Genomic DNA, 27,712 nt, shown 5'->3' with positions numbered 1-27,712 from the left:
AGCAATGGAGAACGCACCAAGGCCGGAAGGATGGGGTGGGCCAGGACGGCCGCTCACAGCTGGAGCTGCTGTAGGCTCTCCCAGCGCCAGAGCTGGACCTCGACGGTGGCACGCTGGGACAGGAGGCTGCAGAAGCGGCTGCAGAAGCGGCTGCAGAAGCGGCTGCAGAAGCGGCTGCAGAAGCGGCTCCCTTGAAATTGCCTCTCAGACCACTAATCACGTTCAGGGCAAGGTTTTTCTTCTCGCTTTGCTATCACTTATTCATTTAAAACAAGAAATGGGGGGGGGGGGGGGGGGGGATAAAAGCAACAACCTGACCTCAAACCACCCCAACCAGCCAGCTGAAAGCCACGGCACATGTAACATGTTTTACACATCAGCCCACCGCAGCAAGCAACACATCCCTGCTGAGGGGCTCTCAGCTGGAGGCAGCTAGGCTGCTCTGCCCCTCTCCCTTGCCGTGCCAGCGCCGCAAGCTGGTATTTGCAAACTGCACACCGTGCGGACACAAGCGTAGCTATCGCTTACTGCTGGCCAAGTAAAAATGCTCGCACTCTTGTGAGCACGAGAAAGGCAGCGTCAACTCAGCAAACACAGGTCCCTCCATGCAAGGTCACTCCCTGAAGAATCTGTTGAAAGAGATTGCATTAACAAAAAAAACAAAAGCAAAGCAAAGAGCTTTTGCTTTTCTCTTCCCGCCAAAAATTACGCGGCAGCAGGTCTGCAGAGCGCCTGCCAGATGACCTGCTTGTCACACCCGTAATTGCTTCCCATCTGGTGTCTGGAGCACGCCCGGAGCCTGGCTGCCCGCCAGCGCGGGACGCCGCGCAGCCCGGCCCTCCAGACGCTGCGGAGCTGCTCCTTCTCCTGCGGCCAAGGGGAAGGTTTCACTCGCTTGTAAATGGGAGCCGGCTCCTTCGCTCAGCCCGGCCCGTGGCTCCGTGCTGCTGACCTGCTCCCGAGAGCCAGCACCAGGCCGCCGGAGCGTCCCCAGCCCCGGGCTGCTGCAAGAAAGGGGGAGTCTGGCCTCCGTTCGCCCCACGGCTAATACGAGCACCTGCAGCCGATTCGTACGCAAGCGCACGTGCAAGCACATGGGTTTGTAAATCAGCGTAGCTGCCAGATTGCTTTTTCGAGCTTCAGCTGGTTTTTCCTTTAACGAATATGCGTAGCTCATTTTGTTCATATCGTTCCTGCAAAAGCTTTCTAGGCACTTTATATGCAAGCATGGTCTTCCAATGCCCAATACTCTCTAGGGTTTTTTTGTTCGTTTGTTTTGGCTAGTTGGCTGGACTTTTTTCTCCGCCCCCCATTTTGTTTTTTATTTAATGCTTACTGCCTCCTCAGAGCCCTCAGACTATCCAAGCAAACTGCTCTTACCTGTCAGACAGGACACGTAAAGGCAGGCACTTAGCACCAAACACTGGTCTAAAGCAGCGATGGTTGTGCAACATCCAAACCTCATTTCTGCAACTAGGAAATCAAGCAGCTGGCCAAGGGCTGCCTAAGTAAAACGCCACATTAATAACATTTTGAGCCTAAAATGCCCCTAAAGATAAAAGCACCCTTCCCCTCAGATCAAAATACAGGACAGTCAGAGGACCTACACCACAGCCACCCCATATGCAGCCCCTTTCCATCTTGCTTGTGCTAAGGCCCTTAACATCCCTCTTCTCCAACAGCCAGAAGATATGGAGACCCAGAAACCAGAAATCAGGTAAACAAGCTCAAAGACTCTCTAAAACGAAACCCAAATAGAAGAAATGAATTTCTGTAAAAGCAAGTAGACCATATTCTCTTTGAAATAGCAGTGGTACCAGTAGCAACATGCAGTCAAACAGCAGGCAACGTGTTAGAGGAGTCCTTTTGGTTTAGTACCCCACTTAAAAGTATCTTAAATTTGGAGTACTAAAGTAGAATATAGTGGGTATGAGCATTCAGATTTTGAATCTTACCATTTTGTATAGAGTATGTACAAATACCCAAAGCTTACCTGTTCTTCTAATAATCTTCATAGCAGAACTACAAGGATCCTATTTTTTCCTCTTCAGCCACAGGGCAAGGATCCAACCTGTAAAAGGATAAACTGGCTTTCTAAAGGGAAAGCCACACACACCAGTATGCTGCAACTTCGAGAGAGAGCAATCTTTTGGCTCAGCTGGCACAGAAACAGTAGTCCTCAGCTTCCTAATGAAAGTAAGCATTTACGCCTATAACAGTTGCTTATCCAGTAACAAGGAAACTTATGAAAAAAATTTTTAAAGAGAAAAGGTCTGTCCAAAGCCAGGTATGCTAATCAAAGCAGTATCTAACAGCCTTAGTTTAGTTTTAATTTGACCTCTGAAAGTATTATCTATTTTTAATCTAGGAACTATGGGCAGGATTGCTGTTAAGACACCAACAACAGCAATCTTGTATTCATTTATTCTCCCAAGTCACATAACTGTTTTCCATGTAGTTTAGCAGTACAAAAAGCAGCATAAATATCTAAACTTTGAACAACACAGGTCTAGCTCTTCTAATGTGTCCATCTAGCTTACTGGTACTGACAGGAGATACACAAATATGCAGAGTGTCTTCAGATCTAAAAAGTGGGAAAAGAAAATTGGTCAAGTTCTACCTCATTTGAAGGATGGCGCACTCTTTGAAGGAAAAGAAAAACGAATTGACTCACTTTAAAGCGCTAATGTGTTAGAATGGAAGCCTAAAAGTGTGATGCTAATGTAGAGTGTATGCCAAAGGAATATTGTTTTATAAAGTCCATAAAGGGGCAGTGCTCTCACTGAAGGTGAGAGAAGACTGTGTTATGCAAGGAGCTAGTAATACCCCTTTGCCAAGGAATGTGCTGTGGTATTGGAAAAAGTGTGTTATTTCATTCTCACAGCTCTTGATTACAAGGACTATCAGCTGTCTTGTGTCACTGCTTCACATGATCAGGATCTTTTTAAAAAGATCTTCAATACTAAGGAGGATATCTACAAGCAGCAAAAAGGCAAGCTAAAAATGCACTACAAAAAAAAAATCACAACTTCAACACAAGCTGGTTACCAGATCATAAGGAGACATTTTCCCCTATGACACCAATTAGTATGAAATTAGCAAAGCATTCAGATAATTCTTATACTCAAACATAGAAATAAACAGTTACAGGAGCACACTGAGTGTTTAAGTTCTCAAATAAGAGGCATTTCCAGTAACCTGGTACACAGAAGCTTTATTTCTGACATTAATATGGTCTGTATTGTACGTGAGATTCTCTTACATAAAAGTTTGTAGTACAACAAAAACTGAGATTAATCAAGGCATTTGTTGTACATTATGTCAAACCTTAAAACAAAAAAAATGGAATAATATGTATTTAATTTTCATGCAAGTTTGGCAGCTGCATGTACAATCTACTTATAAACTGAAAGAAACACAAATGCACACAACATTCAAAAAGTAATAAAAGATGCCTGACATATCAAAGATTAAAACCTTCTTCCTAAAGCAACAAAGTAGAGTTAACTAGACGATCCAACCAATACTAACACAAATTAATACTACTTACCATAAATCTACACTTAAACTTGGTATAGGCAGTTTTGGTGATGACACTTCTACTGAAATATTACCCAGATTCTACATACTTACTCTCTCTCAATATGTTTTGTCCTTCATGAATTGATTTTGTGCTAGAGACAGCATTTTTGTTGTTAAATTCATTCTGAAACTGAACACGCCTAAGCCTACTACTGCCAAGAATCCCAGTCACCACCTCTCTAAATTTGTAGGTGGGGAATAATGCTGGCATAATGGGTATTTTGTGATCCCCCTGCTTACTAGATTCCCCCCCCCTTGAAAATTTTCAGATGAATTAAAAATTGCTAAAAATGTTTTTATGCCTACTATTGCCATAGCTAGGCAAAGATTTAATATCAAAAAACTCCTAAAAATAAGGATTGTATAAGCTTTGAGATGTTTAAAAAAGTTTAAGAACCAATTACCTTCCTTGTGCCACCCATCATGTTATAGTTTTCCATCATAAAACTATCACTACCATCTTTAATATCAAAGTGATAGGAATACTTTCCACACCCTGCATAGTACTGGTTGATCTCAAAGTTAACTAGAGAACCTGACATCATTTTTGTAGTTTTACATACAGTGCATATGATGCTCGCTCTTTCCATCTCTCATAGCAGCAAGCAGATTCTGCCACTATCTATAGCAGCACACCCAGGAGTGGAGAGGAAGAGTGTTTGAATTATAAATAGCTAAAACTACAGTGTACAATTCTATTTACCTGTCAGTATTTGTTGATAGCACACCATTATAATTTGCTAGAAATTAACTACATAAAAATCTCTACAACAAAAGCAAACCAAAACATTCCTTCAAAAAAGAAAACAAAATAAGTGCAAATACCTAAAATAGGCAACTAAAGCAACTGTTGTGACCTGTATATGTTTAAATAAGGACAAAAAGATTTTCATAAATAAAAGAACGTTCTCTTTGCTCTTCAAACATTTAGTAAATATATAACGGTCAAACTTAAGTGCAGATACAATTGTTTTGAGAAACAAGGTGCCAAGTTCCTTTTTAAAAAAAGAAAAGAAAAAGAAAAAAGGAGTTAAAATAAAATGCATTAATTTTTAGTTCCTATGTAGGACAAAGTACTCCCAGGTCACATATAGGACCCTAAGCTTGCTTTCTAAATATATTTAGCAAGTTACAGGAACAGTTACTGTATAATATAGGTATACCTTGTAACTATTTCATAGACCAACATGATTTAAGGGTTTATAGTGCAATCTTTATGTAGATGTAACATACAGTATAGATTTGTACACTTCACAACTGGAATTCTTCTGCTATTCCATACTTCAAGGTAAAAGTTAAACTTGTCCTTTTTCCACTTTAGCTGTTATAACAGGAAACAACGTTGGCTTCTAGACAACCTGCATACACATAAATATCTACATTTAAGCTTTAAAATGAAAATAAATTATAAAAACAGACTCCTTTCCAATTTACAAATTTTTCCCTGCTCCTACAAACTGTACAATACATTCAATCATCTCATTTTGAGATTTATGAAGAAAATACTGATGCTTTACAATAAAACCTAATTCACCCCTATGCTATTTCTAGTACCATTCCCAAATAAATATATTTAACACTGTAGTTAATTTCATTTTTTGCAGCATACCAAAAAAATTAGTAGTGCAACTTTCTATCCTTCCTTTATACTCCTTTCCATTGTGTTTCTTTACATACTAGAAAAATGCTACATAAGCAGAAGCACAGTCATGTATGCTGCTCATTCAGATAACAGTAAGGATCTATAAGTCTACTCCATGTTGAAACTGCACTAACAGGGAAAAAAGCAATGCAAATCAAAAGAATAAATATGAAAAATAGACCTAATAACTGTATGTTGACATGTACTGCAATACTCTTTACCATTCTTTTTATATTATTTTAGTAGTTTTTTTTTTAATTTAAGGAATTCATTGCAGAATTGTTTGTGCTGTCCCTTCATAAAGAAGGCAAAAGCTTCACATCTGCTCTTTGTCTATCAAAAAAGAAAAGAAGCTTTAATGTTTCCCTTAGAAGGCTGTCTCAAAATAAAGACTTAATTTACAAGTATTTTGCTGGAGACTCTCTCAAGAGATGTCATTTATAATGGAAAGAGATGGTTGTCAGTTGCAGTGATCGTCACAGTATCAGAGCCCTTGAAGTGCTGTTGGTAGCTGTATAAGTGCTCAGATATCTTCTTGCTTGTTCAGTCATGATAAGCTGGTCTTCTGTTTTTCCATAAACAACTGCTTCCCATTCACAATTTGACTGCATAAAATAAAATTCAGTTAATGGGATTTTTCTTTTAAGTAACTAAAATACTTCTTCCTCAAAATTAAGCAATTCTCATTATTTATAATTATTTAATAATTCTCATTATTAATTCTCATTAATGAGAAATTTTAGTAATACTGTACTGTATTCTTACTGAGAGGGACCCTGTTCTACAATACTGCATACCTAAAAATCAATGACAAAGCTCCCACCCCTTAATCCAGCTCACCAGCAAATATCCATGTTATGTTTTAAGTTCTAAGACATAAAACAAGAAAGTGTCTTAAAAAGAGAATAGTTCAAGAATTAATACATAAGAAGGAAGTAAATCATTTTCATGGTGTCTCTGGACAGTTGTCAATACTTAGTATGTTAAAGTTAAATGATCCATTAAAGTGAAATATCCAAAATGAAAATAATTTTGGCAGCTGAAACAAGAGGGAGTTTTTTTTAAAAAAAAAAAAAAAAAATACTTTGAGAAGAATTGGCAGCTGTAAGAGAAAAATAATGTATTTTAGGGATATTTTAGAAGTGGCAGAGGAAATAGGACCAAAAATAACGAATGAAAAAATAATCGAGCCGCTACTCCTACGTCTACCATAAAAAAGACAAATCTGCATGTTTACATTATTTTTCAGTCTCAAGCTGATTTATGGCATCTCCAAATTGGATTTGACAGTTGAAAACTGTAGCATGCAGAATGCAAGTTTCTTCTCCCTCCTACAACCTGAGCTAGAAATTGATCCAACAGAACCAATTACGCATATAGACACACAGAAAATAAGCCATTTCAGTTCCCCTATAATTTCATAGGACTTGATTCATGGAAGGGATTCATGATTAGAGAAACAAGTAAACTGAGGGAGGATTTCTCAGAGGAAAAAAAGATGTTTCAAAGAATATTGGTACGGTATGACTAAGCTCCCCTTTCAAGTTTGAGGGAATAATTCTGGGTCAGATAGATGTATTTAAATCTTATAAGAAGCCACTAAGTGAAACATCAGAACTGTATTTAAAGAACTTAAACAGGAATAGTATTTCATGGAAAAATGATCAACTTCTTAAAAAAAAATAAAAAATAAAATCTTGGAAACAGTGATCCAAACTAAATACCTGAACAGAACAATTCTAGACATCAGAACGAGATAAAAAGAAGTTAACCTGCTAAAAGTAACTAACAAAATATTTTGAATACAGACCTGAAGAGATTTCTCCACTTTGACATTTTTTGAAGTACACGCATTCCATTTCTTCTTAATTACTGCATTTGCTTTGTTTGCTGAATTTATATCCTGTTTTTCTGATGTCAGGTTACATCTGTTATCATGTATTTCCAACAATGGTATCATTAATAAAGATGTGGTATATACATTTTCTGTCTAATGACAAAGAAGGTAGGAAACAGGAATAATAATTAGTATTTCATAGAAATAATCCTTAACTGCTCTGATCAGAGAAGCCAAAATGAAAACAAAGCAGCTACTTAACAGGTAGACTCTTAGGAATAAGTTTGAGAGGAAAAACAACTACTATTTATAAAACTGGGCCAGGCTATACTAGTCATTACTGAGCAACATAAAACTGTTAGCTGCTAGCATGATTTGGGCATTGAGTAGATTGGTTTTATACAAAAGAAAAACATGATACAGTGGACTATATTTTGTTAAAACAAGACTCGATAAAGCGAAGTAGTAAATACAGAACAGTTTTAAGAAAAACTGCTTATAATTCAGTTCTAGTACAACCCTTGCATAACAAAGGACAAGGAGACTACAGTTTAAAAATGAATACCATATCAATACTGGCAGGAAGAACCGCTTTAAGAATTGAAATAATCACTCAATTGACCACTTAACAATTGACCACTTAACAAAATAGTTTAACATGCTGGTAATTTTTATGGAAGTGAAAGGAGGGCGAAAGAAAGAAGTCAGTCCAGGTTTATTTTAACAAAGCAGAATCGTAGAATCAAAGTTGGAAGGGACCTCTGGAGATCGTCTAGTCCGACCCTCAGCATGGCCCGTACAAGGATTGAACCCGCAACCTTGGCATTAGCAGCACCACGCTCTAACCAGCTGAGCTAAGCCTGCCCCCATAAGCAAGTGCATGACAAGTTAAGGGAACAAAGTTAGATGACAGCAACTGGCAAGTATACTTGTCTAGCTTGCTTACCAAAATATCTCATTAAAATAGTCTAAACTACCTTTATTCTACCTGGGACCTTACTCCTTAACCTACCTTCCCATGCACAAGCAATTTAGCAATTTTCCCTTAAGGATCAGTACATTTTTCATTTTTAAGTCAGTACTGCCACCATCTCCCTCTTTCCAAGTGGAAATGTTTCCATTATCTCAAAATCCCTCATTGAAATGGAGTAAAAGTACAATCAACAGCCTCAGTTACCCTTGTTTTTAGCTAAATAACCTGAACATCAGTGATACACAATATATCATGCCATATCAAAGTATTACTAAGAGAATACTGGGCATTTTGTTTTTATTTTGAATGGTTTCAGCAATGCTACTTAGAAGCAGCCAGGGAAATGTTCACAGGGAACCAGGAAGTTCCACTAGATGGCAGAGCATCCAACACCCAAGGTTTACTGGGGCATTAATGAGGCATTTAAGAAAGGAATTTAGAAAGCTAGCAACAATAGTCAGGAAGGGTTATGATTTAAACACATCTTCATTTCAGGGACGTTGGCATCTATCTCTTGAACAGAACTCTGTATTTGATCAAGATTCACAGACATTTATGCTTTCAGAATTAGACAGCTACATCCATTATTTTAAGAATTAGATTAGATCAAAGTTTTCCTCACAAACTACAAGAATAGGGATTTATCTGTTCATTCAATCACCCAATTAGAAAATATTGAGCTACTTTTTAAAGAAACGAGGGACAAAAAAGCCCCACTTCCAAACTCTTCATGCCCTGGTTGTTGAGAGAGAAGTATTCAAATTCCTTTAGGAAGAAGAGGAACAAAATCTAGTTTTCTTCATGCTTAGTATTTTTTAAAGTATTCCTCTAATATGTAGAGTAGTAAGAGGAAAAACATGCCACCGAATATGTAATTAAGAATCCTCAGAACATGCCTACCAGACTGTTAAGGATGCAAAACAAGAGGCCAAGACTGCCTACCTGGCGAATTATGAAGAACTTCAATGTGATACATATGCTAAGTGTAGAGTTAACAAAGATAAACAGCTCTACTGTAACAGCAAACCTGCCAGGCATCCACAGTACTTTCCCCATTGAAACTTCCTGCTTCTCTGCCCTAGGGGGCTAAAGGAAACACTCATGCATAGAAACCCAATATTCAAGTATTGCTTAAGTATCCAAACTAGTATTTCAAAGGGAAGGTGATTTTCACTTTATAAATTTATAAATCTAGCCTCAATCCAAAATCTTTATTTTAGCTGATACAGTGAAAGACATTAAATTCTACATTAATGTCGCTGCCAGTGATGTTATTCAGTAGTTTAATACCCACCTGTACATCCAAACTACTGTCTTCAGTGAAGACTTGGGCACCAAGCTCTTCTTTTTCCCATGGATCTAGGACCAGTGATTTTCTGACTTTCTTAGTAGAATTGTGCTGCAATCAATGTTTTATGGAAGAAGTTTTTTAAAATTTTGTTTAAAAGCAGTTATTTCCTATCTGAAAGGATTATTGTAATGTTACCTCTTGCTTGCAGCTTTTATAAGCAGAGTCATCTTCCTCTTTGAAAAATATGTCTGTTCCAGTTTCCTCTTTCAGAACTTCCCTAATATCTTCCTCCAAGAAGGCAAGTGGTTGTGACTAAATTAATCAGAATTGGAGAAGAAAAGTAGTCTATTAGTTACTACTTTTCATCATATTCTACATTCACCTGATCTAAGCCAGACAAAAGATCTTGCAAAATCTAACAACAGATTAAGGATTTAAATTATTGTATTTAATAACTATAGATCAACACTTCAAGACTATGCAATTTTATAATTCATATTACCCCACATTATTTTTATTATGTTTAGTTAAAACATACATGCACACACTGCCTTATAAGAACAAAGTAGCATTGAAGACATGTAAACTGCTTACCTGTTTGTGTTTATTAGCAATAGCAATCCATAGACAAAAGGGATTAAAAATGTTTTATATACAGCAATATAAGAAAAACTCTACTATAAAAGTATGATTCGTTTGGAAATGGAACATATATTAATCTTCCAAGACAAGTCTTTGAATAAGACATTGATAGTCCTAAGTACAGTACAGAATTTCACATAAGCCATACAGATGGCTCCTTTGTGTACCAACAGGAGAAGAATTCCCTTAAGCCCTCAAAATCTGATTTTGAACAGGAGGTTAATAGTGGACAGAAACAGGAATGTCAAACCACTCCATTTGCATAGTGAGAGACTGAGAATCTATAGGGTAACACAGATGGTGCCAAGCCCTGTGGCAAAGTCTGAGCTACCTTCTGTGTTTGCAGAAATGTAGTAGTCAATATATATTGGCTGGAAATTATTCAGAATTTGAAAGGCACATGTCTACTGGATTCCAAAAGTTATTATGCATTAAAATGCCTTAGCAAGGCTAAGGGAGCAAAAAATCTGACACTCCAAAAAAAGTGATTACACAACCAGAAAAGTCTTCTGTGACAGCCATAAGAATCATAACAAGTCATGAACTGCTATATTATTTATTTTTTAGGATCAAGAAAAATCTAAGTTTTACTGAAGAAAACCCTAGGAAAGATAACACTTCTAAAAATCTTCCCATCAAAAAATTGCTCAGAATACTAGCCTGCTGTAGCAAACATCTAGTTTCACTCCTAGCACTGTAGAACCACCAAAACCAGAAAACAAAAACTCATCTCTTAAACAGCCCAGAGGTTTCAAAGATAATGAAGTTTTATAAGACAAGTGTGAAATCTGCTTAAAATAACCAAGTCAGTCATTCATCTCCACCAGCTTGTTTTTACCAGTGGAGGAGTTGCACTCATTTACTCTCTCACTTAAAAAAAAAAAATCTATTAAAGAAGAAAAACAGAACACCGAAGTATTAAAAGAAAATTCTCAGACAATGATGTTACCATCTACTAGGTGATACAGTGTTAGCAAGACTGCCCCTATTTAAAACACCTCACAAAGAGAGAATCAATGTGTTAAGTCTATCCTTGTCAGTAGTTCTAGAAAACAGCTATGGATCAAACGAGTAGAAGGACTGAATACTGTCCAAAAAGGCAATGCTTCCATCCTACACTGACGGATACTAGTCCATCCGGTATAAGAGACCTGAAACATTATTTATCCACTGTCTATCTCTAGGATAATACTGAAAGATACTGAAACATTAGATTGCTTTCTAAGATCATGCTTAGGCTTGTATCTCAAAAACAGGAGTGCATTTAGACTACTTTAACAAAAAGAAAATAAACTTGTATCACTACATACCATTAGTTTGAGGGGGCCGTACTTTTTTTCCTGAGCAGCCAGAGCATTTTTAAAAGGAGTTGGCGTCCTTGGTGTTGAACCCAACAGAGATCTTCTAATTGTGGGAGTTCTAAAACTATTCAAGCACAGAAAAACATTTATATAAGCATTTTAATATTTTGATACATTAGAGAAGTAATAAAATGAATTTAAGTTAGTCAAACATTTTTAAATACCTACACAAGATATCACCACCACAGATCAGGAAGTATTAAATTACCATAAACTGGCCCCAGGTATATATAAATTTAATTACATTTTGTCCTGTTAAAAAAAAAAAAAAAAAAAAAAAAAGAAAGAAAGAAAGAAAGAAAGAAAAGAAAAAAACACTAACTGATGCAAGTCAATTCCTGTAAAGCAAAAGGAGAAGGCCAATTTATGTTTGCATACAAGTATTTACATGTCAGGGTTTTTTGAACTCATTCATAGTATACATACAAAGTAGACTAATTCCACAATGTTCAGAAAAACCTTGCGTTTATTTGAACACCACCTTCAGATCCTTAATGTAATAATCCTACCCTGCGTTTTCCTTTTGATCTTTTGGTGTCATTTCCTTGTGTAGGGGAGTTGTAATTAGAACCTTCTGCCCACAGATTGGAGTTGATGTAAATGCAGGATTTTCAAGGTTAAATTGTTCATTTCCAGAGCAAGTATTGAAAAACTAAAGACAAAAGAGGGAAAAAAAATAAGCTAAATCAAATGGCAAAACTTTACAGTTGTACTGAACAATTTAAAAAAGACAAATTATTTGAAGGTTTTTTTACTGGCAAACTCAAAATACCTATTTTAAACTTAAACTTGGTAAATGCCCTAGAGCATATTGATGAAATCACGCTTTTTAAAATACCTACTATTTGCTTAGGTCATAGGCGCAAGGACAAATTAGAACTATCAACAATATCTCCATGACAATGTGTGAGCTCAGACAGAAGACTCTCCCCCCCAACTACAAAAGTCAATCTTCAAAACAGAGGAAGTATGTTATTTAAGAATTTCTTTTTAATACGTCTACCCTTAAACAGATGTTTTAAGAAGATTTTTGGACATATTTGTTTAGACTACAACATATTACCACAGGAGAAAGCATTTGTAATTTACAAACCACCGACTGCAATGCTTTTAACTTAGTAATATTTAAAAATAAACTTACTTGTGATGGAGAAAATGGTAGTGTTTTCACTGGCGTGTGCTTTAGTGCAACATTGATGGCATCATTACATAAGCCATCATTCAGTTCATTAACTGGTGATTGCCCAACACGCAATCTCTTTCTCTTTCTAAGGATAGTAGGTGGAGTGCTGAATTTGGTTAGGTTTGGGGTTGCTGAAAAAACTGCTTCTTCCTCACTGATGCCACTGGGTTTCTTGCCATCAAGCAGAACACTAACATTAAACTGGCACTCTGTAGCCCCTTCATTGTGTTGAATTCGCATTAGTTTTACTGGAGGTGGCTTTACAGGAGATGCAACAGTTTCTGAAAGGTCAAAACTTGTGACATCACTCCAAGCTACAGGATCCTACGAGGTAAGATATAAAACAAGCACAAACAGGGTTATCCAAGATTGTGAAACAACATCAAGGCCAATTTAAGAGCTGTCTACCTCCAGAAGCCATATACTGAGTTAATTCCTCTTGTATCTTTTACAAGTACGTAACTCAAAAATACCTTACACACATTGAATCAATTTTTTTTTTTTTTTTTTTTTTTAAGAACAAATACCCAGACTTACAGATTCAATAAGTTCTAGTGTCTCTGCAAATTCTGGAATGTTTTGTAGAGATGATAAAACCGCATTTGCTTCCACAGCCAAATACTTAGTGGGCGAGTTCTGCTGAACAGATGCGCCCTGGGTCTCATCCATGCTGTAGAATTCGCTTGTTTGGTCCCCAAGGCTATTTAGGGTATTAGACACACCATCTTCCATGACAAAACTTCCAGACCAACTAGGCAGATTTCCAGCTTGCTAAAAAGTATGGAAAAATACGTTAACCTTATTCAGCTAAGAAATCAAAAAAATAGACAGTGATGTGAATGGGGAAGGGGTGGGAAAAGTATGTGGAAAGACTAAACATGACTGCTAATTTTTGCATTTTCAAACACAAGTCTATGTCTTTTTCACTTTTCTCTGTTGATCAGATGATTAATGTAACTGGTCTACAAAACAGAGTAGGTGTGATATTGACAAAGATTTGCTACCTCTTGAAGATGATTAGAATTCTGGATCTTAAATTAGGGATGAATCACCAATAATGAGTCACATTACTGTTTTCAGAATTTAGAGAATTACACTAAAAAATATTTTGCCTCAAATGTATATATAGACTTTGTTTTACAACCCAACTTCCATACTAAGTGTGATAATTTCAGAGAGTCAGATAAAAATATACAAAAACCATGCATCCATTACTAAACTGCTGAGGATTGATCTCAGTAAAGCAAATTCAAATATTTACAGAAGTGTACAGTTCTTACAGATGATGCTCGTTTTCTTCTGATTTCATTCTCTGCAGACATAAGCAGCAATTCAAGTTCCTTTATTTTCTTTTCTTTATCAGGGTCATCATCAATAAATGACTGCTGAAATATTTAAGAAAAAAATCATTATTTCCCTCCCCAACACAATAGAAGTTTTATATTAAAAATATAGTTCAGGTATAACAGTTCACACATACTGGGACCAGCTGTTCAAGTTGTATCAGATTATACAATGCAGTAATCACTCGCAAACAAAACAACTTCAGCAATTTATAAGAGACTGATTTGATTTTAAAGCAATACTTATACTGTTCTAAAAGGTTTCCAGTATGGCCTGCAAATGTTCGGTACACTATAGCAAACTAACTATAGCAGACTAACTGAAAATTACTAAGTTCCAGCTCTAATAGACATAACAGTACAAGCACTCAGGTAATTCTTCACACACTCCATGTATTCACCAGAATTTTGAATTTGATTATCTTTAGCAAGTGTGCAAGAGAGTGTTTCAAACAAACCTTTGCTAACAGAGCACCCAAACAATCTTACCACTATCGGAAAAGAAACTAGCATTTTTCTCTCCTTGTATCTTTCCCATTTTGCTACATAGGCCAAAGAAATTGTTAAAAGATGAAAAGGGAGGACATATGCCATGAGTTTCAAAACTAGTTATACTCCCTCTTATAACTCCTTCTACTTGAGGACTTCAACAAGCAGAAAGTATCTTAAATTTCCCTTTCAGGGGCAATCCAGAATGTCAGAGCTACATGAGGCTTTTATATGATTTGTATGCTTAACGAATTCTCTTCCCAGTAGAGAGAAGGAGAAAGTGAAAATCCAGTGAGAACTCTTCTCAGTACATGAAACAAAGATGAACTGCACAGTGAAACTTAAGGTAAGGTACAGACTTCTGCGAATACCTTTAACACATCTAGCTCAACCAAAAAAAAAAAAAAAAAAAAAAAAAAATCTCCTCTGTATCTAAAGAACAAATTTACTAAATTCAAATTCACAATTCTTCCAGAAGGTCACATCACAAACCAAGATTTCTTTCCAGTCTGCTAAATTTGGAGTTTTAGACATTCTCATTCCAAGTGAGCCAGTATCAAGAACAAAAGAAAAAAAAATAATATCTAGTAATGCTATTTTTGCTTTCCTCAATACTTACATATTTATAGTGCTGCAAAACAGCAGGTTTAAGTGAATGACAGAGGCTTATCAATCAGAAAAAGTATAAAACATACTGAAGACAAAAGTAAATAATCACAATATCTTATTCAAACTGAATCTTCCAGATGGATTTATTTGTTGTATTTACTGCATATATAAGGAAATAAAATCTTGCTGTTAAATCTCACAGAAGCTTGGTAATACAAGCAAGTCATAATTCTAACTTAAAATTTAATCAGTAGACTGTATTTTAAGCTGTATTTTTCAGAAAGAAGCAGAACTGTTACACGTATTCATGTCATCTTATAAAGCTCTCTTATGAAAAAAGTAGAACTTAAATCTACTTGCAGCACTGAGATCTATGAAGACAGTTCCTTTTTTCCCTACTTGGAACTCCTATTTGTGTAGCAAAAGCTATTTACAAACAGAAGAATGCTTAGGTAAGTTTAAATGATTGATAAAAATTTGAGATAGCTTTTTAAATTTTTCATTATACATCATAATACAAAGTATATTTTGGTCAAAAACAATACCCAGCAACAATTTACCTGAATTAAATTGGCAGAAGCTGAAGCATGTTCTATGCAGCTGCCTTCTGGTGAGGCATATTGGTATGCTGGAATCTAAGAGACATACATCATTTTACATATTCTAAAGAAAAAGTCTATAAAATCATCTCTAGATTATTGTACTTTTATATATTTATTTATTACAACTTAGAAATTTTAAGTTACCACATTATAAAGGAAAATACTTTGCAGATCACATTTTTACATGTTCATTTCTATTTCCAAACCCAATGAATCATTCAAAGTTGGGAAATTCTAATTATCATGGATTTAGAACTTACATGTGTCTGAACAGGTATGTAAAATTGACTCTGAGTTTGCAAATGTTCCATAGTTGCACAAGGTTTATGCTGAAGTTTAGATGAACTAGCTCTTTCAGATTTTATACCATCTTGTAGATATCCTTCCTGTTCCACCTTTCTTCGCATTGTTGAGTTCCAGTGATTTTTAATGGAATTATCTGTCCTAAAATGAAAGTGTACATGGCTTTCATACCTCCAAAAGCTTAATATATGACACACAGTTTACACAGTTTGTTCATTAGGTTAATCCAAAACCACAAATCCAGACAGCTTGAGCAGCTTTGACTGAAGTTTCCATTATCAGTGGTTTCTTGACAGAATTACTGGAAAGCTGCTGTTTTTCAAAACTTTTCCTTTGATTTTTAAGCCTGAGGGAAATTTAAAAGTAAATGAGAAATCCTTGGTTCTGGCTGCTATTATGGGCAAGAATCTTTTTTCCTTGGATACTTCAAGAACAGCCATATATTCTTTATTGCTACATCATTTTACCCTCTTAGAATCTGTTACAAACTTGCAAGAGAACATCAAGCTTAGGCACTCACCCTACTGTCTTTCAGCATAATAAGGGTGATGCAGCTAATGTTTGCCACTGGAAAACATCTCTTCTAAAATGACAGCCTGCATTCCCAGCTCCCAAAGTAGCATGTGCAGCTTCGTGGAGGAACATCCCACTATCTCCTGGTGCCCCTGATCTTGTAGTGGGAAAGCAGACATAGCAAAGACCAGTACCTATTTATGGATTGCCACTCCCTTGGAAAGAGAAGGCCTGCAGTTCAACAAACATGCTGAAATCCCTTTTAACATCGGACAAACATTAAGGTATTTACTACAGTCTAAATACTAGGAAAATTACTTCTAATGTCAGAAAGAGGTATGCAGAAATAAAGAATGGCTTAAAGCCATATGTATATGGCTTTAAGTTGAACTTAAGTTCAACTCTAATAGGTATTTTCCCTTTTCATTGCCCTATTGTCAAACTCTTTACAAATCTCTCCATCAAGGATTCAATTTTTAGGTAGGACTCATCCTGGATTTACTTTCACTGAGTTCATAAATTGGGAATGCCTTTGTCCATTCTCATTCAGATACAATCCATTCCCTTCCTATCCCTCCAAAGGATTTGTTGCAATTCATGAACTCAATACTTAACCAAAATGTCAAGTTTTTAAACATGCAACCCAAAGGGCTCACTCTCCCTACATAACAAGGGCTGACATCCCTTTGGCAGAGGTAGACAGTCACCTCTTGAACACACAAACAGAATTCAGGAGGATCAGCTTAACACTGAATTTCAATTAACACGATAAGGCTAAAAGTTTCATTAAAATCTTTATAAACTGAAATTTTATTTTCTACAGCATATAAGTTGGCAGTCATTCTTAAAGCAAACATAAGGAGAACAATTACACATAGTTTATTCTTAACTCTAGAGAGATTATATACCAACTAGCTTTGCAATACATGACTCCCAAATCTAGGCTCTGAAGATTAATAGTCTGCTTTTCAAACATCCAGTTTTATGAAGTGGTCCACATACACCCTCACCGCCAGACTTCTGATTTTAAAATAAAGTCACCTCAAATACACATTAATGAAAGCACTTTAATAAGCAGTAATAACATGGTAAAACAGATTATTCCACTATTACTTGCCGTTAGTATATTGTTCTCCTCAGCCCTGCTACAGTTTTTATAGCTATTAGAAATCAGACAAATTACAAGTTAAGCGTTTGAAGGAATTTGCAGGGTGTTGAGGTTTTTTGTTGATTATGTGCTAGATTTAAGAATACAGACGCAAATGCATAAGATTTCCAAGACAGATGTTTCAGTATCTTGCTAGATACAGTGACTAAGCTTCAACAGGTGTTTTAACTAACAGAGTATATTGGAAAGACTTGTATACCTACTTTCCATATTACAATATTTAATAAAATTAAAATTAAAAAGCACCTTCCAGGAAGAAGTTTTGCAATTTCAGCCCATCGGTTTCCCAAACGCTTGTGAGCTTCATAGATTATTCTGTCCTCTTCTTCTGTCCATGAAGATTTTTTTACCTCAGGATTGAGATGATTATGCCATCTCTCTCTGCATTGCTTGCCTATTCTTCCTTTCAGGTGTTTTGCAATTAGAGACCAGCGCTTTGGACCATACTTCTGAACTAATTCAATAACCTGAAACAGATGAAGGCATGTTAGAATTTTAAGACCTAATTTTTCCAAAGACTGAAGGCACTGACGAACTCACATTTTAGAACAGGATTATAACAGTCAATTTGACAAGGAACTAGTCCTATAGAGGCAGGCAGTTACTTGGATTTTTTAGAATTATTTTTCAAGAAACCCAAAAAAATTATACTCTGAAGTTAGTGAATCTGGAATTAGTGTGTACTGATAAACATATATTTTTGCAGACTTCAGGATCTCCATTATCCATTGCATAATTTGACACTGAGAAATACCAAAAAGCAAGCTGGTGAAGATGCCTGGTTTGATTTTTTTTTTCAGTGTAATGCATGCTTTTATGTTTATCTTTTTCTTAAAAGACGGATAAGAGTTATCAAACAGCATATTAAGCAAATCATATTCAGAAGTTTACAAATACTAGTTTGAAAGGGCTTAAATTAGTTTTAACAATGGGAACAAGCAGTCTATTTGAAATACTGTATCTGAAAGCTGAATGTCTATCTCCCTAAAATGCAATCCTGGTTTTGCATGAAAAAAGATGCAGTGTGCATTAAGAAAAGTGGATGAAAGGAATTTTAACAGTAGAGAACAAATTTCTCTTCCCCCCCCCTCCCCCATTCCCAAACCCTTTAAGTCTGGTGGTTTTGAGGAACAAAACATGCAAATGACACCTTAGATCTTTAGTGCCAGAAAGAAGTATCCTCTACTTTGTGAGCTACAGCAGTTCAGTTAGCAATCTGAGCAAAGGGAAATGAAACACTTGAGCAGACCAGACATTCCATCTACTTAAGAACAGCTGCATTTCAACTCAGTATAACATAATGTAATTATCCACATCAAAAGATGTGTCAAACAATGTGTGGGGATGAGACCAAGAAAAATCTTTACACATTCTTAGTAGTCAGATGTTACTTATACTGCAGTTAAAAATAATAACAACAATAAAGTATAGTATCAATTAGTTTTCATTACCCTCTGATCTTCTTCTTTAGTCCAGGGACCTTTAATCAGTTCAGGGTTTAGTACCTTCTGCCATCGATGCTGGCACTGAAAATCTGAACGATTCTGAAATAGTTTTAGAAGACCACGTTGACCTGTTAAGCTCTTAGTTACAAAAAGTTAAGTATTAGTTAGCAATGATTATTAGCTTATTTCAAATTAAAAGGTTTATTTAGACCTTTTTTTTTTTTAAAGCATGATGGTCACGTTCTCCCTTATGATTTCTTCTTCCATATGTCTACAAAAATTCTTCTCCCTTCCTAAAAAAAAGGCAACCCCCATCCCCAAAACTTGCCAAAAGTTCTAATTAATTTACTTCAGTGCTCCTGAGAATCAAATTTAGACCTTATTCTTCTTGAAAGGAAAAGACAACACCACCAACAAAACACTCTTTGACCCCACCCACGACTTCTCTGATCTTTAACATTCTCTGATTTTCACTTTTCTGCAATTTCACTGAAGATCTGAAATATTTACCTTCCAGGCATTTCTGAAATCATGACATATTTGGAGGAAAAGAGAAAGATAAACAATAGAATAAAGCAAGATCATTTCAAGTCTGCCTTAGCTATGATAAATTGAAAAAGAAAACAACCTGCATTCCCTCTCTGAGTCACCTTTAGGCCAACTTTACTTTACAGGGTAGGATGGAGGAAAGGCTCATTTGTGCCCAGTCCAACAGAAAGATGGAGTTTTAAAAAGATGTCAGTTTCTGAATGTCTTTACTTGCTAATATTCAAAATACAGTTGATTCTCCTAGCAAAAGAGTATCAGTAACAAGGTAAGTGCTACCTACACCCACCTTTATTTGATTTTGCAAAGGGCAACCTGATCTTCCGTGCATGTTTCCCATGATAGCTGGGGAGTCTTTTTTCAACCTCACCTAGGCACAGCTGAATAATAGTTTTTTGTTTTTTGTTTTTTTTTTACCTCCCTCCTGGCAGCCTAGTTGCCATTCCCACTTCTTCCATTGATTAATTCCACCTTTGTAACTAGATAGAAACCAAACTAAGAAAAGCAAAAGATTCCCATGAGTAAACATGACAAGCTAAAACTGACTCTATCCTCAATTTCAAGAAAATAACATTGAGAAAAAAATTTAAGTGATAAATTGCATCTTAGGCCAAAATTAAGGAAAACGTCCTGTCTTGTGTTCAGTGGCTCAGGGGACTGGCAACTTTTTTCATCCTGTTTTGTCACAGCATGTCTGCTTCCTTCCCCATTCGTCTCCAAAAATATTTGTTTTCAGCTACAGCACTTTATGAAATTCTACTGTTTAGATTTGTTAAATGCAACTAATAACTATACCTGTAGGTCAGTATCACCAAGCACTATTTTTACAAGTATCTTAATATAAAAGCTTGCAATTCCCCTTCTCCTGCCATTCGCTCACTCTACTGTCTGGAAGGGGCTAATGTACATATACAAAACAGTGATTTGCCTATGCACTCAAATTTAGGAGTCTTGAGTTCATTCCTTAATATCTATTACTTACTCATGGAAAAAATAATAATCAGAAGCAACATAATTGCACAAACATGACTGGAACGAACAAAAGTTGCATTCGTTGAACTTTTAGAATTCAAATCTATTTCACCTAGTTGCACATGTATTTTATGCAACTGTGTCATTCCATTCAATATCTTAAGAACAAAGGTTTCTAAATCTGAGTTCTAACATTTAAACATTATACACCACTTTTAGGTAATAATTTCATTCTTTTTTAGAGTCTAACTATGCTTTTATAGGAGGCATTTTGTAGCATTTAGTCAGAAGAAACATCATTAATTCCAGTTGTACATATTTTCTACCAGCCTAGTTCATATGATTGTTCATAGCTGAGGATTCATTTAGTGATGGAATGAGTAAAGGAATTCTTGGTTCAAACTTACCAATGGAATGGAACGGAGTATTTTAAAAGTAACAGCAGTACATTTTCAAGAAACCCAACAATGTTCCAGTCTTAGTAACTGAAGATATCAGTGAGTGGCAAAATCTACATTTGTTAGAAACTAACAAAAAAACACACAAAAAACTCTCCCTAAGGTGTTTAGAAAATTGATCCTGCACTTTTCAAGCAATTTTCTGATGTAATCTCACTCTGAGTTGTAGATCTAGCCACCACAAAGGATGAACTGACTGAGAGCAGTAATATACTCCAGAATTAATTTAAAAAGTGGATATAAAGTATTAGTTATTTTTGATCATTTCAGACCATCATTCATTTTGAGTCTCAGTCTGACCTGATAGAGCCTTTTAAGGTCTGAGCTAGATTTCAAGTCCAAGTTATCAGCACCCTTTGAAATAGTATTGTCTAGTACGTGTTTCTGACTGCTCTATCATCTCATTTCCAAATTAGATATGTAACTAAAGTAAATAAACATCAAAAGGAAACTTAATTGAAAAAAAAAGATTCACACTTACTTGTAGATGACTAGCAATGAAAGCCCAATCATCTGTACCATTTTGCTCTACCAGCTTCTTCAGCTTTTCATCCTGTTAAGACAATTTTAGCCAATAAATATATTATGTGCTATCCCAATATAACACCGAAGAATAACACACTTCAGTGTGTTTCCAGTATTACATAGGAATGAAACTAAAGCAAATAATAATAATAATAATAATACCTCATCACGTGTCCATTTCACCCGGTTACACATCTTCTTCAATCCTTTTTGCTGTGGTACTTCATAGTCATGATCTGCATACTGAAGGTCGTCATCATCTTCCTCACTACACAGAAGAGCAGAAGTGTGAAGTAGATAGGAGTAAGGTTTAAAATAACGTTGAATAACTTATCTTTTTCTTTCTAATTACTGATATTTGATGATGTACATTTTTTTTTCCTCCAACAGCATACATTATTCTGAAATGACATACATAATTTGCAGGAACTTAAAAATCTGTCTCCAGAAGTGGTCAATATTGACTATTTCAAAGAAACAGAATTAGTTTGATTTGCAAAATCATGCATATGCAAGATACAGACAGACAATTCATTTTAAGTCAAGACTTAAATCTGAAGCAAAAGCTACTTGTTAAGTTCATGTTTTTGTACTACATTTATGAATCCTATCTCTATTTTAGACAACAGAGCATATAAGATAAAGGGGTTTTCTAGTCTAAAAGAAACATTCATATTCCACCTCCATAACTTATACAGCACACACTGTAAACCTTGCTTTATGCAGTTTTCATCTGGAATATTATGCTTCAGAATCAGTTAACATTGTTGCTTTTAAACCTTAACTTCAAGAAATATATGAAGAGACCATAGTCCATCATGTTGGGTCCTAACAAAGAAAGAAAGCACCTTCTGAATTCTGTTTTTAACCCATCAGTGTTCCCTAATTCCTGCCTTTAAAAAAGTCACAGTGTTAAATCTAAAATCTGTGGTGATGTTTAACACCCAGTGCCAACAGCAATCAATACTTCATAACTCAGTTGAACCCAATCTTACTCTAATCTAATCCAGCTAGAAGAGCTGCAGAGGAATACTCATGCTTAATGGCATAGGAAAGAGGATATAAAGTGAAACATATCCCTGCCAGAGGACTCCTTAAGTCCAACGGACAGAAAAGCAGGAGTGTTTTCTTGTTTGGGAGAGAGGGGTTGTATTTTGAGGGGAGCAAGGAGTAGTGAGCCACAGAAAAGAAAATTAATGCCAAAAAAACTTAGTGTCAACCTGAGATTTTAAGTAGGCTCTCCCCTTGAGTAAAAGTGTTGCTTCAAAAAGTTACAGGAACTAGATACAAATTCCAACTTTGAAGATAGAAATACTCCAGCCAGAAAGAATGACTGCATCAGCACTGGCCCTCTAACCTGAGAGGCAGAGGGATAAGAAATCAGGTAACCTCTGCAACTCCACGCAGATCACACTCCATCTACCGGAGAAACACACTCTTCACAACCTTGATAAACCAAGCCTTACAAACAAGTGGCACAGGAAAACGGTTCATGGAAACGTTATTTAAATTTACCCTACGATTCATGTTAGGCAACATGAATACAGACAAATGTGGAAATCCTGGCCTAACAGCAGGAAGGGCAGGTCCTCTGTATTAGTTATAGCAAAGACAAATAGAAGGGACTCACATCCATATAAACAACTTTAAAAGGAGTTTCACAGTGTAATCTTAATTTCCACATACACACACTTTGTTATCAATATAAAGAATAATATTAACACCATCAATTCATATTTCAGTTCTCAGTTTTGAAAGTTATCTTTTTTTTCCATCCCCCCAATCAAAGGTAAATAAATCCCCTGACAGTAAAAGTTAACCAATGCCACTGTCACAAAAACTGATTCAAAGGCAAATTTCTAAACAAAATAAATTAATTTTTCCAGGACATGTAATTTATCCACATAACACTGATCACACATTTGTATATTTGCTATTTCACATGATGTGCAGCTAACACAAAACATTTTCTCCACAGCCTACATGAATGTACAGTCACTTAGAAAGAGCACTACTTACTTGAAGGCATTACCAAAAGACAGGACATGCCCAACTCTTGCAGATCCAATATTCTTAACATTACTTTTGCATCCAACACATCTTTCATGTGGATTTTCGTTACTTAACTTTAAGATGCAATAAAAATACTTAAGCACCTACAAACATTAAAGTTTTCAAGAGCCAGTGAAATACAAGACAATAAGTTTTCTAAAGGTCAACACCAAGGTCTTCCCAGTACTTTGGAAATGCAGGGGGGAGGGGAGGAGAAAAAGCTGCAAAGGTATTTTAAAGCAATGATTTTAGGAGTTTTGGATTAAGTGGCTTAGGACTTAATAAAATAGGATTTAGGCTCACAGGTATCTTAAGTTTTCCTTTCTTTCCCTCTCCCTTCTTTTCTTCATCTATATTCCACAGTCTTGCCAAAGTTCAGGCACATGCCTTAGATTAATAATCCTATTCCATCCCAAATAAACCATATGATTTACTTATAACTAAGATTTGGCCTTGTGGTTAAGCTTTGTCAACATGTTCTCCTTACTCAACCACATAATGAACCAAATCAAAAACTGGATCTGAAGTTACGTGAACAAGGTGTGGGAAAAGTGCCACAACATTTGAATCAGATAACATAAATGTAAAAGGCTGTTCCAGCATATATTCTGTTCCAAATTAAATGAATGGCACTATATTATAATTTTCACTTGACTACCACCTCCAAAACAGATCAAGTTTTATTCAAGACTGGCTAAAATAACCAAGACTTAAAAAAAAGAAAGTGACAACTCAAGATAAAAAAAAAAAAAAAAAAGAGGGGGGGAACACTTATGCTTAGATCACCTGTAGATTTGCAAGCAGATGAAAAGACAAGACTTTAAATTCATTCTTGCCTTAATTACTACTCAACCGCTTGCTGATACAGAAACACTTCCTAACTCATCATCTTTACATATTGCTGTTTCTTGGTCAAACTACTTAAAATACGATTAATCCTGTTGGTTTTCCAAGTTAACATTACAGTGTATATGCATTTGAACTGTATCTAAGGCACTGAACTCTGATCAAACCTACAGTCTGACAGCCCCCTTGTTTCCCCAAATTCCTAGACCTGCCATGAGAAACTGACTTGAATTTGTTCTTCTGTTTCATTCAAGGTAAAAAAGTTTTAATCGTTTTATAGTCAGAATATTGCTTAGGTGTTTAATATTAAGAAGTTGAATATATTTTTTTATTACCTCACATTTTCAGCATGCCAAAGATCAGTGCTTTACCAACCTCCACAAAGGTACATTACAACTTTTTCCAGCAATAAAATCAACCATTTGGAAATCAAAACAGTATGAGCATTGCTTGCAGTACAGCTAAGTTGTACTAAGTTGTTTAAGCTCTCTTAAAATAATTAAATCAAAATAATATTTTGGTTATAACCCATAGAATTCTGGCTTCAGAATCACTGCTGTTGAGGGCAATAATTCACATCTCTTATTTCAAGCTGTCTTCTGATTTAGGAAGACAGCAATGAATTGTCTTATGCTCAGCTCATATTTGAAAGACTGTCTTTAGTAACACTGTGCTAGAAGCTAAAACAACAGCGGCAGCAGCTTTGAAAGAGTGGAGAGAGGAAAGGATGCGGGGCACGGGGATGCGGAGGCGGCGCTGGCCCAGCCGGCCGGCCGCGGCAGTTGGGGCCGATTCACCCCACGTTCCAGGGAGCGGCGCGTTCCGCGCCCGGCCGCCCGCCGGCCCCGCACCCACCTCCCCGGGCAAGGCCAGCTCACCCCTTGCACCTCCACTCCACGCGAAGAACTGTTCACTCCTTGGTCTCGCTTAGAGTTGGGCACCAGTTTGTTATAAGTAAAACATATGCGAAGGTCTGTGACTATTAGCTTCAGATTTTGCTTTCAGGGGAAGAAAAGACTGTCAAATATGTTAGTTCCTTTGACAATCCTTTTTCAGTTACAAAACTGTAGTAAAATATCGCATGAAAGTGGAACATGGACATCTAATTTAATCAAACAAGAAATTCTGAACATTAGGAAAAAAATACACACATATGGCTAGCACAGAATTCTTGAAGTGTTTAAGTAAAACTTACCCTGATTCTCTACCTTTATTTTGCAACTCTGAGTTGGGAATCATTAAAAGAAAAAGATGAGCTTCCAAACAGGAAAACCAAACAGGAAAACCAAGCATAGTTTAACAAAATTAAACTTAATACCATTTGGAACAAAACAATTATATTTTCTCCTCACACTACATCTAGATTAGCGATTCTGAAAGCATCTTGATGTAAACTTAAACTATGATGATTTAGTTTGGAGGAGCATCATCATCATACACTGACATGATATTCGTTTGAAGTTATTGATCTTGAACCAGAAGTTCCTCTGTATCTGCAACCAGTTTTGTTTTCAATTATGAGATGGAAGCGCTTCATATCCATACGAGATAACACAAGCTAAAGCTTTACAAAGAGAGAACTATTTGTTGCAATACCATAGATGGAATTTCTGAAGCTACAGAATGCAAGTTAAGAGCAACAGGCAACTCTCTATGCACTGTTGTCTTGCAGACAAGTAAATTAAGACAGCTCCAGCAGCTAAGCTTCACAAGCAAAGCCTCTTACTGAGCCTTTCCTTATTTCTTACACAATCAGAACCCAGAAGTATTGCTTTCTTGTTTAACTTGCAGTTTTGCTGAAAAATAGTGTTAATTTACAAACTCCTTCCTCTTCAGAAGGGATACAGTGCAGGCAGGTTTAGTAGATTCTGTGGCTGAAACTTTAAAGCCATCCCCAATTCCACAAGACATATGTGTTCACAGCAAACCCTGAGGGCCACAGATAACTTCCACATTACTGTTACTCATTTAACATCCTTTCCCTTCTCTGTCGCAATTTTTTTAAACACTTCTTTAAATCAGTTTTCAGAATCTCATTTTCTATTCAGGATAAAAACAACCATAGCAATAAAGCTCTCCAAGACCCACTTAAAGTTGTGCATGCTTTCACATAAATGAAATAAAAGTGCTATCTGGGGCTGCTGTTGAAGTTTCACAAAGAAACACACTTAGAAGGATTTCAGGCTAGCTTATGACACCCTCAGTCAGGGAAAACACCAAACGGTAGTAAACAGGCACGTTTAAGATACATGAACAAACAGCAGGCCTGAGCACTGGTTTCAAGCCTCCCGCCTGACATCCGGGCTGCACAAAAACAGCTCAGAAATAGCACAGCAAGAAAGACTACGCCGGCAGCGGGAAGACAAGCGGCAGGAGAAGTTACTGTGGAGGCAAAGCCCTGCTGACAGCGACCGCAGGGAACACGAGCGAGGGGGCTGCCTAGGTAAGCCGCGACAGGGCGGCCGGGCGAGAGCACGCACGGGCCGGCGTGAGGGGAGGTTTGCGCCGCAGGGGGCGGCGGCGGCAGCCGAGGACGGGCGGCCGCGAGGCCCGGCGGGGGCAGCACCTGGAGGCCGGCGCGGCGCTCGCGGAGCCACTCACCTGCGCGGTCTCTTCGCCATCCTCGGGGCGCACCATAGGGGGGGGCGCCAAGGCAGCAGCGTGCAGCCCCCGCCCGGGCTCCTCCTCCCGCAGCCGCCCCGCTGGCTCCGGGGCGGCGGGAGGGGTGGCGCGGCGGCGGGCGGCGGGCGGCTCAGGGTGGCTTCAGGCGGGCGCGGCTCCCCCGACGGCTCCCCCCTCCCCGCGCAGCTCCGCGGCATCCAGAGCCCGCTGGCGGCCGCCCTCAGCCCCGGCCCGGCCCCGCTCCCGGCGCGGGGGGCATGGCTCGGCCCGGCCCCGGCCCGCGAGGACGGGACGCGCAGGGGCCCCGCTCTCGCCCAGCTGCGCCTCCCCGCTCCTGTCAGAGCCGCCGCGGGCTCCGGCGGCCCCCTCCCGCCCCGAGCCGCTTCCCCGCCCGGCCTCGTCCCGGCGCGCTGGCCGCCCCGGCCCGCCCCGGCCCTCCGCCGCCGCGGGCCCCGCGGTCCGGGCTGCGCCGCCTCCGCCGCGCTCGCGGCGGGTTTCGTTCGTGCCGCCGAATCTCGCGCCCAGCCTCCTTCCAGAGCCACCGTTTGAATCTGCGCAGGCGGACTGCCGCCCCATTGGCTGCCGCCGCCGCACGCGCCGGCGCGGGCGGGGGCGGCGCCGGCCTGGAGCGCCCGCGGCGCGCGCGAGGCACGACGGGGGAGCGAGTCCTCGCCGTTGACAGCGCGGCGCCGCGGAGGGCGGCGGCGG

The 27,712-nt window shown here is 37.8% G+C and overlaps 1 protein-coding gene across 1 annotated transcript; it reads right to left on the bottom strand.

Annotated features, from left to right (window-relative positions):
* Positions 1-5,356: 5,356 nt before the first annotated feature.
* On the bottom strand, positions 5,357-27,099 carry MYBL1 (MYB proto-oncogene like 1). Its single transcript, XM_062568199.1, has 16 exons — positions 26,984-27,099; positions 21,647-21,752; positions 21,441-21,512; positions 18,990-19,082; positions 17,785-18,005; positions 15,815-15,998; positions 15,513-15,587; positions 13,792-13,896; positions 13,049-13,282; positions 12,470-12,835; positions 11,838-11,980; positions 11,278-11,392; positions 9,521-9,637; positions 9,329-9,433; positions 7,035-7,214; positions 5,357-5,829 (listed from the first exon to the last, which is right to left on the bottom strand). Exons 1-16 carry the CDS (start codon positions 27,001-27,003, stop codon positions 5,701-5,703), a joined length of 2,265 nt encoding a protein of 754 aa, XP_062424183.1. The 5' UTR covers positions 27,004-27,099; the 3' UTR covers positions 5,357-5,700.
* Positions 27,100-27,712: the final 613 nt, after the last annotated feature.

This window comes from Rhea pennata, chromosome 2 (genome assembly GCF_028389875.1).
Source record: "Rhea pennata isolate bPtePen1 chromosome 2, bPtePen1.pri, whole genome shotgun sequence".
Taxonomy (NCBI): Eukaryota; Metazoa; Chordata; class Aves; order Rheiformes; family Rheidae; genus Rhea; species Rhea pennata.
The sequence above is the reverse complement of the archived record's forward strand: the minus strand, read 5'-3'. Positions and strand labels throughout refer to the sequence as shown.

Bases quoted from the DNA above. Each gene is read 5' to 3' on its own strand.
- MYBL1 (XM_062568199.1), bottom strand. From the start codon at position 27,003: ATGGCGAAGAGACCGCGCAG. The intron at 19,083-21,440 runs GTAAGTGTGAAT...AAACTATTTCAG, and splicing joins TCATTGCTAGTCATCTACAA to AATCGTTCAGATTTTCAGTG. The intron at 12,836-13,048 runs GTAAGTCTGGGT...CTTACCTCGTAG, and splicing joins CACTAGAACTTATTGAATCT to GATCCTGTAGCTTGGAGTGA.